The sequence below is a fragment of the Gopherus evgoodei genome, chromosome 8, assembly GCF_007399415.2.
Source record: "Gopherus evgoodei ecotype Sinaloan lineage chromosome 8, rGopEvg1_v1.p, whole genome shotgun sequence".
Taxonomy (NCBI): Eukaryota; Metazoa; Chordata; order Testudines; family Testudinidae; genus Gopherus; species Gopherus evgoodei.
In genome coordinates this window covers 107,216,837-107,234,363 of record NC_044329.1, presented here as the reverse complement: position 1 = coordinate 107,234,363, position 17,527 = coordinate 107,216,837, and the positions used below count along the sequence as shown (strand labels likewise).

The window sequence follows — 17,527 nt, the reverse complement described above, 5'->3', positions numbered from 1 at the left end:
CGTGGGTGAATACCCACTTCCTCAGATGCACCTTAATTGGTTAGTCTCGTTAGAGTTGGTATGGCAACCCCCATTTTTTCATGTTCTCTGTATATATATAACTTCCTATTGTATTTTCCACAGCATGCATCTGATGAACTAGGTTCTAGCCCACAAAAGCTTATGCCCAAGTAAATGTTTTAGTCTCTAAGGTGCCACAAGGACTCCTCGTTCTTTTTGCTGATACAGACTAACATGGCTACCGCTCTGAAACCAGCCTTTAATTACATGATTGCATACTAATTTTTCCACCAGCGCCCCTACACATTCAGTGCACAGGATGGACGGTGCTCAGTTAATGAGCAGCGACTGAACATTTCTCTTTATCTTCGTTGAACAATGGAGGTGACTCAGCGGGGCTGATTTTCCACTACCTTTCACCTTCTGCAATTGACAGCAGTGCGATGTGAGTGTTATATGCTTCGCTGCCTAGCCTGCTGCTATAAGATCCAGGAAAGGCAGGCCAGGTTGTTGTTCTGCTGCACTCCTCCCCACACAAATGATGTTTCCCCAAGGCTATGCTGGTTGGACTTTTCCCTCCAATAAAGGCTCTCATGATTTGGCAGCAAAATAGCCTCTGAGATTCTGCCTCTTCGCACAGCATTGGCTGAGGCTATAGCTGTAGCAAAGGAAGGGTGAGGCAGGACAATGAGTGCAGTTTGGGGGAGCCAGACAGAAGCAGCAGGAATATGACATCTGTGCTAGAGACAGGGTTAAAGCCTGCCTGGTCCTGGCTGGGGGTGGATATCTATCGGATTTTTCACCTGGCTGCTGTGTTTGGCTTGACCTGCGTGGTGTTGAAAGTGATTCAGCTGTATCACCGGAGGCAGGAACTGATCAAAGCTTTCAGCAGATTCCCAGGCCATCCGACCCACTGGCTATACGGCCATGTCCATGAGGTAGGAAAAGGTCTGAGTTTGCACCTTGGCGGATGGGGGTAGGGCAGAAGGAAGTGGTATTTAAAAATGAAATAGGCACAGTGCGGTAAACGGAGAAAGCAGCTTCCCTGAACTGGGTGGGGGGAGAAGCGGAGAAAATCTCACTGATATGGTATGTCCCTGGGATCTGTGAGAGAATCCTCCTTGCGCCCTTTGGCTAATATAAATCATTGGTAAGTCATGCATCCCACTACAAAGCTTGCACTGCATTGATTATCTAAGGAGTATTGCGTAAGGAACAAAAGACACAGATCAGTGCAAAAAGCACAACAAAGAGGTAATGATTAAATGAGGGCAAAGGAGAAGGTAACACCTTATGACACCTTATGGGTCAGCTGTTCACCTGGCATAAATCAGGGAAGAAACATTAAAACACCGATTTCCACCTGCTGACCCCAGATCTCTTCTGATTTGACTGGCTAGTGAACTGAGAGTGAAACCACTGCAATGCTCTCCTTGTTGTAATTCCTTTGCAGAAGGACAGAATGCGTATTAGGATCAAGCTTCCAAACATGGCAGATAATGAGGTTCAGGGACATATTGTTACGCTTTTGTAGGGTTTCGTTAATTCCACTGCCAAATGAGATGTACCAAGCAGTGATGATCAGTTTGTAATGTGCCGGCACATGCTACAAATCTCACACTCAGCAGTCAGCACTGATTGTCATGGACTGGCATGTGAGCAGTCATGCCTAGTGGTTGGAGCAGCAATAGTCAGGCCTAGTGGTCATAGTAGGAATTAGAGGCCAGGAACAGCGCTGAGGATCAGACCTAGAGTCAGAGACCAGGGTAAGAGTATTTTGACTGCTGCAGGGGACAGACGAAGATTCTTTCTTACAGGAATAGGAATTCCATAGGATCCATAATTGTAAATGTAGCTATTATTGATTTTTTTAATAATAAATCTATGAAAAGTTAACTCAAACACTGGTAATAACATAGTAATACAATAAATATATACTTGGTGATGTTAGTCTAGCAAGTCTGAAGGTAGTTTGGGGGATCCAGGATAAGGTCCGATCTCTCACTGACTTTAGCTGGCGATTAGAATGAGCAATGAATGCAAGAACAGTTAATTATAGACCATTGGTTTGTGGTGGTGAGTGACTGTTGACTTGAGGGCTACTCATATGAGTAAATTTGTACATCATCGGTTCCAATGCCATAGATCCTGCACTTGGAGCTAGGAACACTAATGTCTGCAATGGTATAGGGTCGCCCAGACTATCCTTCTAAAATTTAGGGTATCCCTTAATTAAATCTTTATAACCTGTAGAGAAAATCCATAACCACTCTAGCGTATGGTTGTAAATATTTCCATTTGTCCTGGAAACACAACCAGTTTAAAGGTTACTAGGCTGAATTAAGTAGTTGTAATTGTTAAATGCTGTGCAAGACCTGGGACTGCTGTTTAGGAGTGAAAGGTCAAGGACATGGTCTTGCACCCATGGAAATCAGTGGACTGCAAAGACTGGGGAATATCATGAATTTTCAGTGGATCAGGGCTAGGAAGAGGAGTTGCTAAATATTTTCCCTGTTACCTGTTGCTCTGGCTCCATGTCTTATGGTTACTGTCACAAACTTGGCTTGGTATCTTGTCCAGCCCAGGAGAAGTGAAGGAGCTGCCCTGCCTTCCTCTTCCCTTCCCAAATCTTAGTAGTCCCCCTCCTTCCCCCTCCTAGTCCTCCGACCCCCACTCTCCCATTCATAGGGACCTTCTGCCCGGCCCCTGCTCAGTGACGTGACAAAGCAGACAGGGCTTTGCTATAAAATGGGCCTGATTCAGCTCCCACTGACTTCAAAGGCAGCAGGTGTGAGGCCATATAGGCAGATGTTTAATGAGCGGGCTCAAACAGGATTTTTCAATCACTTGTACCTGAGGATCAGACTGTGATCCAGTTACTCATATTGAGCAGGATCCTACTCCAGGAGTAGCTCCAGCTGTAGAGTCAGTTATTATTCAGTGTGAGTTAAGGTCTTAAAATCTGGCCTTTCATTATTCCACAGTGAAATGCTGTCCAGGATCTGCTCAAGAAGGCAGACTATTTACAGGCTTGTGTTTGAGTTCCAAAGTTCAGCTGTTTCCAGGTTAATGAGCAAACAAGGGCCCCATTCAAGCATCAGAACAAGAGTAAATCTGAAATCGGATCAGTAAGAAATGAGGCACTGATCCATTCATTCCGATGGGCTTTGGATCAGGTCTTTAGTGATCCTGGATGTCACTATATTATTAATTATTCTGTGTATTCCTGTAGCAGTTCCAGTCATGAACCAGGACCCCAAAGGAGTACGTGCTGCTCAAACACAGAATAAAAAGATCGCCCCTGTTCTAACAAGTGTCCAGTCTAAGTATTGCACCTTGGCCTATATCCTGTCCCGAAGTTGTGACTCACACCCGATGTCACATTCTGTATGTAAATCAGCTGGATGACTCCGCAGAAGTGAGACAGAACAAGGACTTTTCCTCAGGAGCAAATTGCTATAACCATAGACCACAAGTTACCATGAGCAAAAACAGACAACAACAAACAAAATTTTCCTCTGTCTGAGGTTCCACCCTGTCCGCAGAACATAGGAAAAAACCTGGCCCCGTCCCACCCTTCACAGGCACTCTCCTTTCTGTGGCTATCAAGGGGGTGGTCTCATAAGGGAGGAGTGAGCAAACTATGGCCCGGGGACCACATCTAGCCCTCGAGCTCCTGCTGGGGAGCGGGGTTGAGGCCTTGCTCCGTGCAGCTCCCGGAAGCAGCAGCAGGTCCCCCCTCCGACTTCTACATGTAGGGGCAGCTAGGGGGCTCTGCACGTTGCCCCTGCCCCAAGCGCCACCCCCACAGCTCCCATTGGTCAGCAAATGGGGCCAATGGGAGTTGCAGTGGTGGCGCCTGCGAACTGGCCACTCCTCCATGTAGGAGCCAAAGGGGGGACATGCCGCTGCTTCTGGGAGCTGCTTGAGGTAAGTGCTGCCCAGATCCTGCACCTCTGGCCCCCTCCTGAATCTCAACCCCTTGCCCCATCCCTGATCCCGCTCCCACACCCTGAACTCTTCATTTCTGGCCCCAACTGAGCCCACAGCCCCAGCCAGAGCCCTTACCCCCATCACGCCCACCCCAACCCCCAATTTCATGGGCATTCATGGTCCACCAAAAAATTTCTACCCAGATGTGGCTCTCGGGCCAAAAAGTTTGCCCACCCCTGGGATAGGGTCTGATTCTCATTTATACTGAGGTCCCTTTGTACCTCTCTGGCAACTTAAACTTTTACCAACTCTAAGGCCCCTTCACACTGCTAGAGCTGTGCAAAGGGGCCCTAGGGTAAATGAGAACCAAGTCCACAGCTACCCTACTGAGCAGTCACAATGAGGAGGGAAGAGAGGGAAGATGCCAGATTTAACCCCTTGCTTACTATAAACCTGGTGTTGCCTCCACAAATTGCTTTCAAATACCGTTGAAGAGATGAGACTGAGCAAAGTCCTTAATACAGTCTTGGACTTAGTTATTGCTCATGTCATTTCATTGGCGGTTTGGAATGACCAGACAAATGGATGACTTGCCTGTAACTCTGATTTCCCTAGTGTTCGCAGGCACAAATCAGAACCTACTTGTCTGTGAGTCTGTTTAAAAATGGAAGACAATATAGTGCCCTGTGTGAGCTGGCAAGACTACTGTGGCATCATCTTGGCATAAAGACAGCTTAGAAAAGCGTGGTATTTACCTTTGCTCCTGACAGTACAAAATCCATATTTATTCACTGTTCAAAAACATGTTTATTTACAGCAGGGAATTTTAAAGCAGATTTTTGACCTGCTCAACCAAGTTTTGTGACACGCTTACCTGAATGGCTCCAATCTTTCTTCAGCATCGAACTTCGGGGTAGAGAGTTAGGGCTCCATTCTGACCTTGGAAGCGTGGCCTCGCCATCTGTTAAAGCAGTTCCATCACGGGCAGACGCTCTGCCAGCTTTGAAGGACGTACAGTCCCCGCAAGATGCGCACCCCTATCCCAACCTGGAAACCTACAGTGTTCAAACAGGAGCTAAACTATGGTGGGACTTTGTCTCACAAGCTCCCATTGGTTGAGTTTTAATATGAATAATTATACCTGAATAGCTTATAGGATTTACTGCTGACTGTACCCAACATCCCAGTGCAGTAGACCACTATTCTCCTTCTCATTTTACCTAGAATGAAAATGGAAACATAGAGGTTTAGGTCCAGATTTTTAAAAGGTATTTAGGCACCTTTTAAAAATCTGGCCTTTGCGACTTGCCCAAGGACATGCTGTAAATCAGTGGTGGGATTAGAACTGAGGAAGTTGTGGCTCTTAGCTCTTTATTCAGCCTACTAGACCATACTCTGCATCTCCCCTGGCAAAACCCAAACCAGAATAATTTGGCATTGGTTTCCACCCTAACCCCTTCCACGGTTTGGTGGAAGGGATGGGTGAATGCTTCTGTGACAGATATGGCAATTTCCTTCACTATCCTGGACAAACCTTATTGGATTGAGTATTTTAGGAGTTACTGTACTAACGATGCAAAGGTTTATATATTATTGTGGGATTGTATGTAATGTCTCCAGAAGGGAGATGTGACTAATGCAAACCCTAGGAAGTGTTATGAGCTTCAAAGGACTCTTTTAAACAGTGTGCCGGAACTTTTGGCTCAGTGGATTTCCTAGGAAATCTCTAGGGGGAAATGAATGCAAATGTATCCCATCCCCTTTCTAGTTATGCAAAAACCCAGCCTTTTGAAGCTATGCCTGAGGAGAGTCCATTGTCTTTTCACCTGCTCCTGGCATCTCTAAATCAGAGACCCCAGCTATATAAAGGACAGGCAGATTTATTCATGTGGGGTCTTCTTCTGAGCAAAAGATGTATGAACTTGTAACCAAAGAAAACACCCTGTGTGTGGTTTGAAGGACTGACTCTTACCAGAGCCCTTGTTGGAGTTTGGGGTGAGGGTTGTCGTGGAAAATGACCACCACCGTGTTGAGTTGATCAGACAGCCTGAGGCTCCTTTATTGATTAATCAGAGAATACATGTGTACACATGGAGAGACGACAAAGTCCCCTAGCAAGGGGTAAGTCGCTCTGCCTTACAGCAGTGATACCTGTGCTTATAAAGCTGAAAACCGCAAATTATCATATGAACTCATACATCCGATGATACCTTATTTGGTTAATACAATAACATCTTCTAAACATCTGCTAAAAACAATTGCTATTAATATATTATTTATGAGCTAATTGCAAGTCTGCTCTCTTTCTACTTCCCTATAGAAAATTTTGTAAGTGTTAGGTCATTGACACCTGGTGTTTTTCTCCTACTTGCGGTTAAGCTATTACACGTTGCTTGAGCCTTTTTGAGGAACTTGTACCCAAAAATACCTATTGGTGTACCTTTGGTCAAATGATCATGAGTTATGATCTCTGATAAGCTAATTAGCATGTGCGTAGGTCCTTTTATTGTTTTTAATATGTTTCCTTTGTAATGTTTTCACCTTTATAATAAATGTGTTTGCTTAAAAGAGCAGGGTGCTAATTTCTAACCAGGGGAAATTATGCTGTTTACAGCTTCTGAGGAGAAAGCCAAGCAGAGCTCCTTGGGCAGTCTGACTTGCCGGGGAGCTGCACAGTCTGGCCAGTAGGGAGAGAGACAGAGGTCTCCACCCCAGAGAGGTGACGGCTGAGAAGTTGGGAGCCTAGAGTGGGTGCCCTTGTGAGACCACAAAGGGAATTTTAGATGCAGTTATCCTGATCTGTGACTGTTTCTGGTCCATCTTCATCTTGGCTTTTTATCAGTTGGTTAGATTCCTCCTACTCCTTTACAAAGTACATTGTATATTGTACCACTGTGGCATGGATTGAACCAGAAACAACTTAGAGCTGAAAACTTGAGTCTCCATCTATGAGCTAAAAAACCAGACTGTCCTGCTAGGAGCTGTAACAGATTCACATCCTCTGTGGATTGGTTCCAAGGTAGGGACACGTAACATACCCTGACCAGTCCGTTACAGCATTCCATGTAAAAGTATTTTCCTTGGTGAGAATCCCTGGATGAACAGTTATTTCATATAATGTTTAAAAATAACAACCCTTTCTGCAGTACAATTCAGAGAGACCATGGACTATTTATAACTGTCATGTCCTATGAACATTCCCTATTCTTCTGGCTGTAGTAAGATTACTGTGAGCTCTTCTGGACAGAGAGTTTTCCAACCAGCCTATTTTCTTCTCTCTTTTCTCCTCCGCTGTTGCAGCTTCTACAAGAAGGGGAGGTTTTAAACAAAGTAGAGCAATGGAGCCAGAAGTACCCATACGCCTTCCCTCTCTGGTTTGGGAGCTTCTCAGCATTCTTAAACATCACCCACCCTGATTATGCCAAGGTCTTATTTGCCCGGGGAGGTAAGGCATGGTGCATCTGAGTTCTGAATGATTGTAGCATTTCTGCAAATTGCAAATGCCGAACATAATTTCCTGGGTGTTAACTATTCACAGCAAAGCAGAATCCCACAACTATGATGTTGCTCAGGAATGCCTACTCCTTGATGCCTCATCCTCTGCAAACTGATAGATATGCTGGAGGGTAGGGATAGGATACAGAGGGACCTAGACAAATTAGAGGATTGGGCCAAAAGAAATCTGGTGCGTTTCAACAATGACAAATGCAGAGTCCTGCACTTAGGATGGAAGAATCCCATGTACTGCTACAGACTAGGGACCGAATGGCTAGGCAGCAGGTCTGCAGAAAAAGATCTAGGGGTTACAGTGGACGAGAAGCTGGATATGAGTCGACAGTGTGCCCTTGTTGCCAGAAGGCTAACAGCATTTTGGGCTGTATAAGTAGGGGCATTGCCAGCAGTTTGACGGACATGATCATTCCCCTCTATTTGACATTGGTGAGGCCTCATCTGGAGTACTGTGTCCAGTTTTGGGCCCCCCACTACAAGAAGGATGTGGAAAAATTGGAGAGAGTCCAGCAGAGGGCAACAAAAATGATTATGGGGCCGGAGCACATGACTTATGAGGAGAGGCTGAGGGAACTGGGATTGTTTAGTCTGCAGAAGAGAAGAATGAGGTGGGATTTGATAGCTGCTTTCAACACCAGGGGGTTCCAAAGAGGATAGATCTAGAATGTTCTCAGTGGTAGCAGATGACAGAACAAGGAGCAATGGTCTCAAGTTGCAGTGGGGGAGGTTTAGGTTGGACATTAGGAAGCACTATTTCACTAGGAGGGTGGTGAAGCACTGGAATGGGTTACCTAGAAGGTGGTGGAATCTCCTTCCTTAGAGGTTTTCAAGGCCTGGCTTGACAAAGCCCTGGCTGGGATGATTTAGTTGGGGATTGGTCCTGCTTTGAGCAGGGCATTGGACTAGATGACCTCCTGAGGTCCCTTTCCATGTTCCCATTCAGCTCTAGACCTGCAGTATCTTTGGTTAATGCTAGTCTTGCATCTGTCCTTCATTCAGCCACCTCGCAATTATGCTGAACTGGGTGTTGGTTTGTTGTGTAATATTGATTCATTATGAAGAGATGCCACCCATTTTGTTTCATTCACAAGTGAATGTTGGTGTCTACACCACAGATAAACATACTTTGCAGTGAATCATTACTAATAAAGTATTGTCATCTTCTCTCTTTCTCAATTGACTTTTCCAGATCCCAAGGATAACGTTACCTATAGGCATATAGTTCCATGGATTGGTACGTATTTTCATGGCCTCCTCTACATTCTCGACCAGAAATGATGCCGAGGTCAGTCAAGAACAAGCCATCAATAGATGGCATTTCCCACTCCTTGGTGCAGTGAGGGCCAGAAGCTTTCTGAAATCATTATGCATGCATTGTGTATAAAAAAAAAGTGAATCTCGAAGAAGCTTTTGGATAAAGGTGGTTACATGTTGGAGAAAAAGGTTCAGATTGCAGGGTTGAAAGGGCTAGTTTTAAATTGGTGGATACAAAGTCATTTTCTTTTAAAAATTACTAAAAATATTGAGTTTAGAGAAACAAGAAAGGGTAGGCCAGCTGTTATGGATTGTTTCTTTTACTGCCAACTCAGTGGTGTGGCTTCCATTATTTCATCACCAGGGCTCTTTGACATACCAGCCCTGGTGATGAAATAATGGAACACCTTGATCCCAACCAAGACAAGTAATCACAATAATTAACTCTGGCCATTTTATTATGAAAGAAAGAAAAATAAAACATTAAACAAAATACCACCAATGACAGAGTAAAAAACTGGTTAATGTCAGTGACGGGGAAGTGGGCAGTCATTCCTAGTGATCGGAACAGGAGTCAGGCCTAGTGGTTGGACAGAAGTCGGTAGCCAGCATCAGAGCCAAGGGTCCTAGCTGGAGTCAGCAGCCAGGGCCAGAGCTGGGTTACCTGGAGTGAAACAAGGCAGGAGCAGGGCTGGGACTAAGGAAGGAGTAGGAGCTATTGCAGGATTTAAGAGCCAGTCTGCTGCCTCTTCCAAGCAATAAGCAGTGGAGCCAATGAGGCAGCCTACTAAAGGCCAGCTGCAATCCAGAGACTGGCTTTGCTTCACTGATTCTGGACTCGTCCACTCACACCCCTTCTCTATCTACGCTACATTGATGACATCTTCATCATCTGGACCCATGGGAAGGAGACTCTGGAAAAATTCCACCATGATTTCAACAGCTTCCACCCCACCATCAACCTCAGCCTGGACCAATCTACACGGGAGGTCCACTTTCTTGACACCACGATGCAAATAAGTGATGGTCACATTAACACCACCCTATATCGAAAACCCACCAACCGCTATGCCTACCTTCATGCCTCCAGCTTCCATCCTGGGCACATCACACGATCCATTGTCTACAGCCAAGCACTGAGGTACAACCACATCTGCTCTAACCCCTCAGACAGAGACCAACACCTACAAAATCTCCACCAAGCATTCTCAAAACTACAATACCCGCATGAGGAAATAAGGAAACAGATCAACAGAGCCAGACGTGTACCCAGAAGCCTCCTACTGCAAGACAAACCCAAGAGAGAAACCAACAGGACTCCACTGGCCATCACATACAGCCACCAGCTAAAACCTCTCCAACGCATCATCAAGGATCTACAACCCATCCTGGACAATGATCCCACACTTTCACAGGCCTTGGGTGGCAGGCCAATCCTTGCCCACAGACAACCTGCCAACCTGAAACATATTCTCACCAGTAACTGCACACCACACCATAATAACTCTAGCTCAGGAACCAATCCATGCAACAAACCTCGATGCCAACTCTGCCCACATATCTACACCAGCGACACCATCACAGGACCTAACCAGATCAGCCACACCATCACTGGTTCATTCACCTGCACATCCACCAATGTAATATACGCCATCATATGCCAGCAATGCCCCTCTGCTATGTACATCGGCCAAACTGGACAGTCTCTACAGAAAAGGATAAATGGACACAAATCAGACATTAGGAATGGCAATATACAAAAAACTGTAGGAGAGCACTTCAACCTCCCTGGCCACACTATAGCAGACCTTAAGGTGGCCATCCTGCAGCAAAAAAACTTCAGGACCAGACTTCAAAGAGAAACTGCTGAGCTTCAGTTCATCTGCAAATTTGACACCATCAGCTCAGGATTGAACAAAGACTGTGAATGGCTTGCCAATTACAGAACCAGTTTCTCCTCTCTTGGTTTTCACACCTCAACTGCTTGCTAGCACACATATATATACCTGCCCCTGGATATTTTCATTACATGCATCTGAGGAAGTGGGTATTCACCCACGAAAGCTCATGCTCCAAAACATCTGTTAGTCTATAAGGTGCCACAGGATTCTTTGCTGATTCTGGACTGTAACTTCAGTTAGTCTCTTTTGCAAGCCTGTCTGTGCTGAGCTTTTAAGAGAGATTATACCCTTGAGAGTGAACCCACTTGTTGGGAGGAGGGGTCACTTTTCTCTCAGTAAGTAAAGACCAAATTATAATGTTTTCCAAAATTTTTGTGAATTTGATTTTAGAAGCTTATTAGATACTTAGATGTTTAAAGTCTGGCAAAATAATTTGTTTAAGCCTATCTAGTTGTTAACAAGAACTCAAACAGTTTATAGCTGGGCAAAGTAAGCAATCTTAATTAAATCCCATGAATTCGAAAACAATATTTACATTAGTTTCTTAGAAGAAGCCATTTAACAAGCTATCTTAAAACAGGCCAGTTATAAATATTAAGAATTCTAAATCCAATTAAATCCTACTGTTTCTCTGTTTACCAATGTTTAGCCCATGTCTCATCTCCAGGAATACATGATCTAACCATTTGGTGATTAAGAGGAGAAATGGTTAGTAAATTTAAGTTATGACGTAATTTCAATGTTCCAATAAAATCATTATAAGAGTTTTAAACCTAATCCCTTGCAAGTGAGTTAACTTCCTCTCACTGATCCATGTTGAAGTTGTGGAGAAGTTGCTTTGGGTTGGTTTCTTCTTGAGTCTTATCTGTTTTTCTTATCTGCTTGTGGAAGCTTGCTTGTAGAGATAAACAGGATGAGTTAGGGCGTACTCACTCCGTGAGTACTGGGAGTGTGTGTGTGAGCAGAAGGTGTTTATTTCAGAGTCCTTTATACCTTCTTATTTTTGTGAAATTATAGGAAAACAAACCTCTTTTATGCTTGTTTTAGATTCTAGTTGGTTGCTGTCACTCTTATTGACTCTATGATTTCAGGGTTGGCTTAGGTGACATTTTCAACTCCTGAACATGCAGTCTGTCTAATGAATATGCAATATTTCTTTATTATGGAATCATAGAAGATTAAATTTGGAAGAGATCTCAGGAGGCATCTAGTCCAACCCCCTGCTCAAAGCAGGATCAACCCCAACTAAATCATCCCAGCCAGGGCTTTGCAAGCTGGGCCTTCAAAACCTCTAAGGATGGAGATTCCATCACCTCGCCAGGTAGCCCATTCCAGTGCTTCACCGCCTTCCTAGTGAACTAGTGTTTCCTAAAATCCAACCTAGACCTCCCTCACTGCAACCTGAGACCATTACTCCTTGTTCTGTCATCTGCCACCACTGAGAACAGCCGAGCTCCATCCTCTTTGGAACCCCTCTTCAGCTTGCTGAAGGCTGCTATCAAATCCTCCCTCACTCTTCTCTTCTGCAGACTAAATAACCCCAGTTCCCTCAGCCTTTCCTCGTAAGTCACGTGCCCCAACCCTCTAATCATTTTCGTTGCCCTCCACTGGACTCTCTCCAATTTTTCCACATCCTTTCTGTAGTGGGGGGCTAAAAACTGGATGCAATACTCCAGCTGTGGCCTCACCAGTGCCGAATAGAGGGGAATAATCACTTCCCTTGTTGTGCTGGCAATGCTCCTACTAATGAAACCCAATATGCCACTAGCCTTCTCGGCAACAAGGGCACACTGCTGATGCATATCCAGCTTCTCATGCACTGTAATCCCCAGGGTCCTTTTCTGTAGAACTGCCGCTTAGCCAGTCGACTAATTACCTTTGTTCTTGTGGCAGGGAATATCCAGATAACTTTTAACGTTAAAACTAATTCTTTTCATTCAGTCCATTTTCTGATAAAATATTTTTACCTTAGTTTGATAGGAAGTGAAATTCTGTTTTCAAAAAGTTCAAACATTCCTGTTCATTTTATAAGAGTTTGTAGTCCTCAAAACAGTCTTATAAAATTAAATACCTCTTAGTAAGACCTTAGCTCAAGTTCGTAGATTCATAGACTCTAGGACTGGAAGGGACCTCATGGCAGGACCAAATACTGTCTAGTTGTTGATTCTACATGGACATTTTGGGAATGATGATTTTATGTTCTTCCTCTGTTGGATGAGGGTTTGCTTTGATTAATTAATTCCCTGTTATTATAACTATTCTATACCTTAATGGCTTTCTATGTTAGTCATTAGTCTAGCATCAAATAACTTTGCTATATTTGTACATAAAACATCTTACTATTCATATAACAATGATATCAAGCAATTATTACAGGAAGGCTTGTATTTAGATACAAAATATTTTCAAATATACATATTAAAAGCAGCTGATGCCATCTTAAGCATTTGAAAAACAACAAAGGTGTTGCTCCTTAAGTGGAAACACAAGTTGGAAGTAACCAGTGTCTTCTGTAAAACTAGGGCTGTCAAGTGATTAAAAAAATTAATCACAATTAATTGCTATCACTGTTAATAAAAGAATACCATTTATTTACATATTTTTGGATGTTTTCTATATTTTCAAATATGTTGATTTAAATTACAGCACAATACAAAGTGTACAGTGCTTACTATATTTATTTTTTATTACAAATATTTGTGCTGCATAAACAAAATAAATAGTATTTTTCAATTCACCTCATACAAGTACTGGAGTGCAATCTCTTTATCATGAAAGTTGAACTTACAAATGTAGAATTATGTACAAAAAACTGCATTCAAAAATAAACCAATTTAAAACTGTAGAGCCTACATGTCCACTCAGTCCTACTTCTTGTTCAGCCAATCTCTCAGATAAACAAATTTGGTTACATTCGCAGGAGATAATGCTGCCTGCTTCTTGTTTACAGTCTCACCTGAAAGTGAGAACAGGCATTCGCATGGCACTGTAACTGTGACATTGTAAATAAGAAGTGGGCAGCATTATTTCCCGTAAATGTAAACAAACTTGTTTGTCTTAGCGATTGGCTGAATAAGAAGTAGGACTGAGTGGACTTGCATGCTCTAAAGTTTTCCATTGTTTTGTTTTTGAGTGCAGTTATGTGACAAAAAAAATCTACATTTGTAAGTTGCATTTTCACAATAAAGAGATTGCACTTCAGTACTTGTATGAGGTGACCTGAAAAAGACTTTCTTTTGTTTATCATTTTTACAATGCAAATATTTGTCACAAAATTAAATAATATTAATTGAGCACTGTACACTTTGTATTCTGTGTTGTACTTTCAATCAATATATTTGAAAATGTAGAAAAACATCCCAAAATACAGTGAAACTCTGCTATAACGCGATGTTTAGGGTCCAAAAACTTCCATCATGCTAAATGCGGGGTTGCGGTATAGCGGGGTTTCAAACCAGTCAGTTTGTCAGTGGCCCCAAAGGAGTGCATTGATGTGTGCTGCCTAGTGCTCCTAGTGCCTAGTGCCCAGCAGGGGAGAGGAGCCGCAGCCCCCCGCCTGCCGGGGACAGAGAACTCCGGGGCTGTGAGCGCCGGTGCTCTCTGTCCCCAGCAGGTGCAGGGCCATGGCTTCTCTCCGGCTTCAAAAGGAGCTGTGGCCCCCCGCCTGCCGGGGACAGAGAGCATCAGTGCCCGCAGCCTCAGAATTCTCTGTCCCCCGCAGGCGCGGGGCTGCAGCTTCTCTCCCCTGCCATGGTGTTGGGGACCACTGGTACTGTACAGTACTGTATTAGGCCTTAAAGGGGAGCCAACCTATGATCACGTTATATGCGATTTTGTATTATAGCGGGAAGCGTTATTGCGAGGTTTGACTGTATTTAATAAATTTCAATTGGTATTCTATTGTTTAACAATGCAATTAAAATTGTGATTAAACACAATTAATTTTTTTAATCATGATTAATTTTTTTTAGTTCATCGCTTGAGTTAACTGCGATTAATCGACAGCCCTAGTAAAAACATTTGCCATCATGAATATTGTGTAGATTTAAAGAATGAAGACTTTAGTGTGTTTACAGGAGAAATCAATAATCCTAGCATTCCTTGTGTGGGTTTAAACTCTGGTTTCTCTTTGAAAAGAAAAGGGGATGGGATCTTTTATAGGCTCAATTTACCTCTTGATTTATTGCTCTGATAACACAACTTTGAATTCCTTTCACAATCAGTTTTCTTCCTATCAGGGTTTAAATGGTTATTCTACTTGATGACTGCTTGTCCTTGGCTATTATAAACAGAAATCTTCCAATATTTTTTGATTTGCTTTAACATTTTTGTTACATAATTAGCTAAACATGTGTCTGTTATATTTTCAAGCATCCCAGCTAAAACATTATTATGGCTATATCTTAATGTTCAGTAAAGGTGCAGAAAAGTTTGTAACCAATTAAAAAAAAGTTAATATTTTTATTATCATTTTTGTATCAGCACTGAGGTCTCTCCCCTACAAGATGCTACTTATGTAGGGTTACTAACCCTCTAGGACTGTCCTGGAGTCTCCGGGAATTAAAAATTAATCTTTAATTAAAGATTATGTCATGTGATAAAATCTCCAGGAATTTGTCAAAGTTGGCAACCCTATACTTATGTGATATATACAAATGAAATTCCATTAACATGCTTTGAATCCAGCAAGGACTAGTGATGGGCGAAGAAGCAACCAAAAGTTTAGCTGCTCATCTGAACTTCAATGAAGATAATCCTAGCATTCCTTGTGATTTAGGTTATTGTTTGCTTCTGGTCCAAGCAGGAATCTTGGGAGTACAGCCTTTCTACAGGCATTTCTGTATGTCTACTTCTAGTCTGGTCTGAAACTGGTAAATACAGAGAAGCACGAAAATGAATATGCAATCAAATCTAATTTTACTGGAGACTGGTAAAAGATTAGATAGTTTCAAATTATGGGTGAATAGTTCAAATAGGTTCTTATTTCATCTAAACCTGGTCACCTATCTACAATAAAATCATTGTCTGGAGTATGATCCTGAACAATCATGGTGAAATTTGAAGATGAAAGACCAGGATCCTCTGTGCATTCCTATCAGTTGTTTGTTGTCATAGCACTAGAAAATATACTATCCTAGCAAATAGGAGATGGATTAGATGTGACCAAATAGTTTCCATCTCTGATGGAAGTTTTAGTTATTGTAGGCTAAGGCTTTACCTATATACATCAAATATATCTGCTTATGGTCTTTAAAATCTGAAATGATCTGAACTCCATTGCTTGTGTTCCTCCAGGGAAAGGATTATTGGTCTTACATGGGCCAAAGTGGTACCAACATCGTAAACTGCTGACTCCAGGGTTTCATTATGATGTTTTGAAACCTTATGTGCTATTGATTGCAGATTCTACCAAAGTGATGCTGGTAAGAATGATGACTGCTATTGCCATGTTTATTATGTTAGTTTCTTATCCTTGATGGGTTGAAGGCAAAGTGATGGATCAAGAGCTTCCTTGCTGTCCTTGCTGTTACCTAGCTGTTATCAGCCTGTACAGTCTATAATTCCATGGACATTCTCTCTTTTGGTGGTTTAGCTTTTTGAATGAATCACATTTCTTTTCTGAGATATAGCAACTAATTGGTCCAGAAGATGTACAGACTCTGTGGCAAAGCCTATAATAGCATTAAAAAAAACCCCAAAATAAGCGATGAGGGCCAATCAGAGAATGGTGTTTTGAGTAAATTAAAATCTGCCTGTGATGTTTCTGCTGTCCTTGAAAATTTTTGGGTTTTTTCCCCATCAAAACTTTAAACAAATTTTGAAAAACTTTTTGGCAGTTTACAGCCAAATATTTGTGGAGTTTTGAGTTTGGTTTTCCAATGAAAAGTTGACCTTTTCAACGGAAAATGCCCCAGTGTTCTGACCAGCTCTGTGAGGGACACTTTAAATGAAAAGGCTTGTGAGGAATGGGTCCTGATCAGCTCTACTCTTGAGTTAATTAATGCATTTTGCCTGTTAGAAACATAAGGAAATTGGCAGTCTGGGCTTTTCTTAAGTGGATTCCAGCTGCAGTATTTCCTTGCTTTTCAATAGATAACAATTTTAGAATCCAGGGATTTGGGGTTCCCTTTTATTGTGATCCAAAAATCACATCTAATCCACAATAGTGATTGCTACTATTAATAAGGCATTAAATAGGTTCTTGGTGGTACTCTTTAAAGGTACTTATATGAAAGGCAGGATTCAGTAAGGCATCTCGTGCATTCCCAAACCCTGGGACTGGGCACACTTCAACCCTGTGATCTGGGGATTAGAAAATACCCTGAGATGCCAATATTCACAATGTTTAGATTGAAATCTCTGCTTTCCATAGTACAGATTGCAACTACAATTTCACTTCTCAGTGGGCTCTGTGCAGGAAAAATAATAGAGTTACAAGGTTTGCACGTGGGACCCCCATTAATTTCGGCAGCTACATTGTCAGGGGATCTGGGTACAAGAGTAACTAAATGTGCAATGCATTGTCCCTGAAAGAACTCTGATTCCATGTGGACAACACTGTCTTCTAGTGTGAGAATTAAAAACAGGCCTGCAGCATAGATTAGCTACTGAGCAAACCGAACATGTACAGGGAGAGAAACCAGAATATTGACGCACTGGCATGGAGTTTGAACCACACTGGGCTATTGTAACAGAAAAATAAAACAGCCCTATTTTCTATATGTGTCAGCCAATATAACTGGGAGCAAACGGGGGATTTCCACTGCTGAAAACATGAGTCTGTACATCTTGTATGGAGCTAAAGAGCCTCTGGGTGCAGCTGAGAGGTGTAACAGACCCAGGCTCTCTTTGGAATGGATCTGGAAGGGGCACACGTTCACTAACAGGTCACGTCTCCTTAAGACTGACCAGTATCGTGGCCTCTTTTG

General features: G+C 42.7%; 1 protein-coding gene across 1 annotated transcript in view; it reads left to right on the top strand.

The window, feature by feature from the left end:
* Nucleotides 1-680: 680 nt before the first annotated feature.
* The window catches only part of LOC115656686 (cytochrome P450 4B1-like), a 33,318-nt gene continuing 16,471 nt past the window's right edge, over nucleotides 681-17,527 (top strand). Inside the window, exons 1-4 of the mRNA XM_030573758.1 lie at nucleotides 681-938; nucleotides 7,234-7,378; nucleotides 8,633-8,677; nucleotides 15,894-16,021. Coding sequence (XP_030429618.1) covers nucleotides 729-938; nucleotides 7,234-7,378; nucleotides 8,633-8,677; nucleotides 15,894-16,021 — 528 coding nt within the window. The 5' untranslated portion in view covers nucleotides 681-728. The remainder of the gene's footprint in view (nucleotides 939-7,233; nucleotides 7,379-8,632; nucleotides 8,678-15,893; nucleotides 16,022-17,527) is intronic.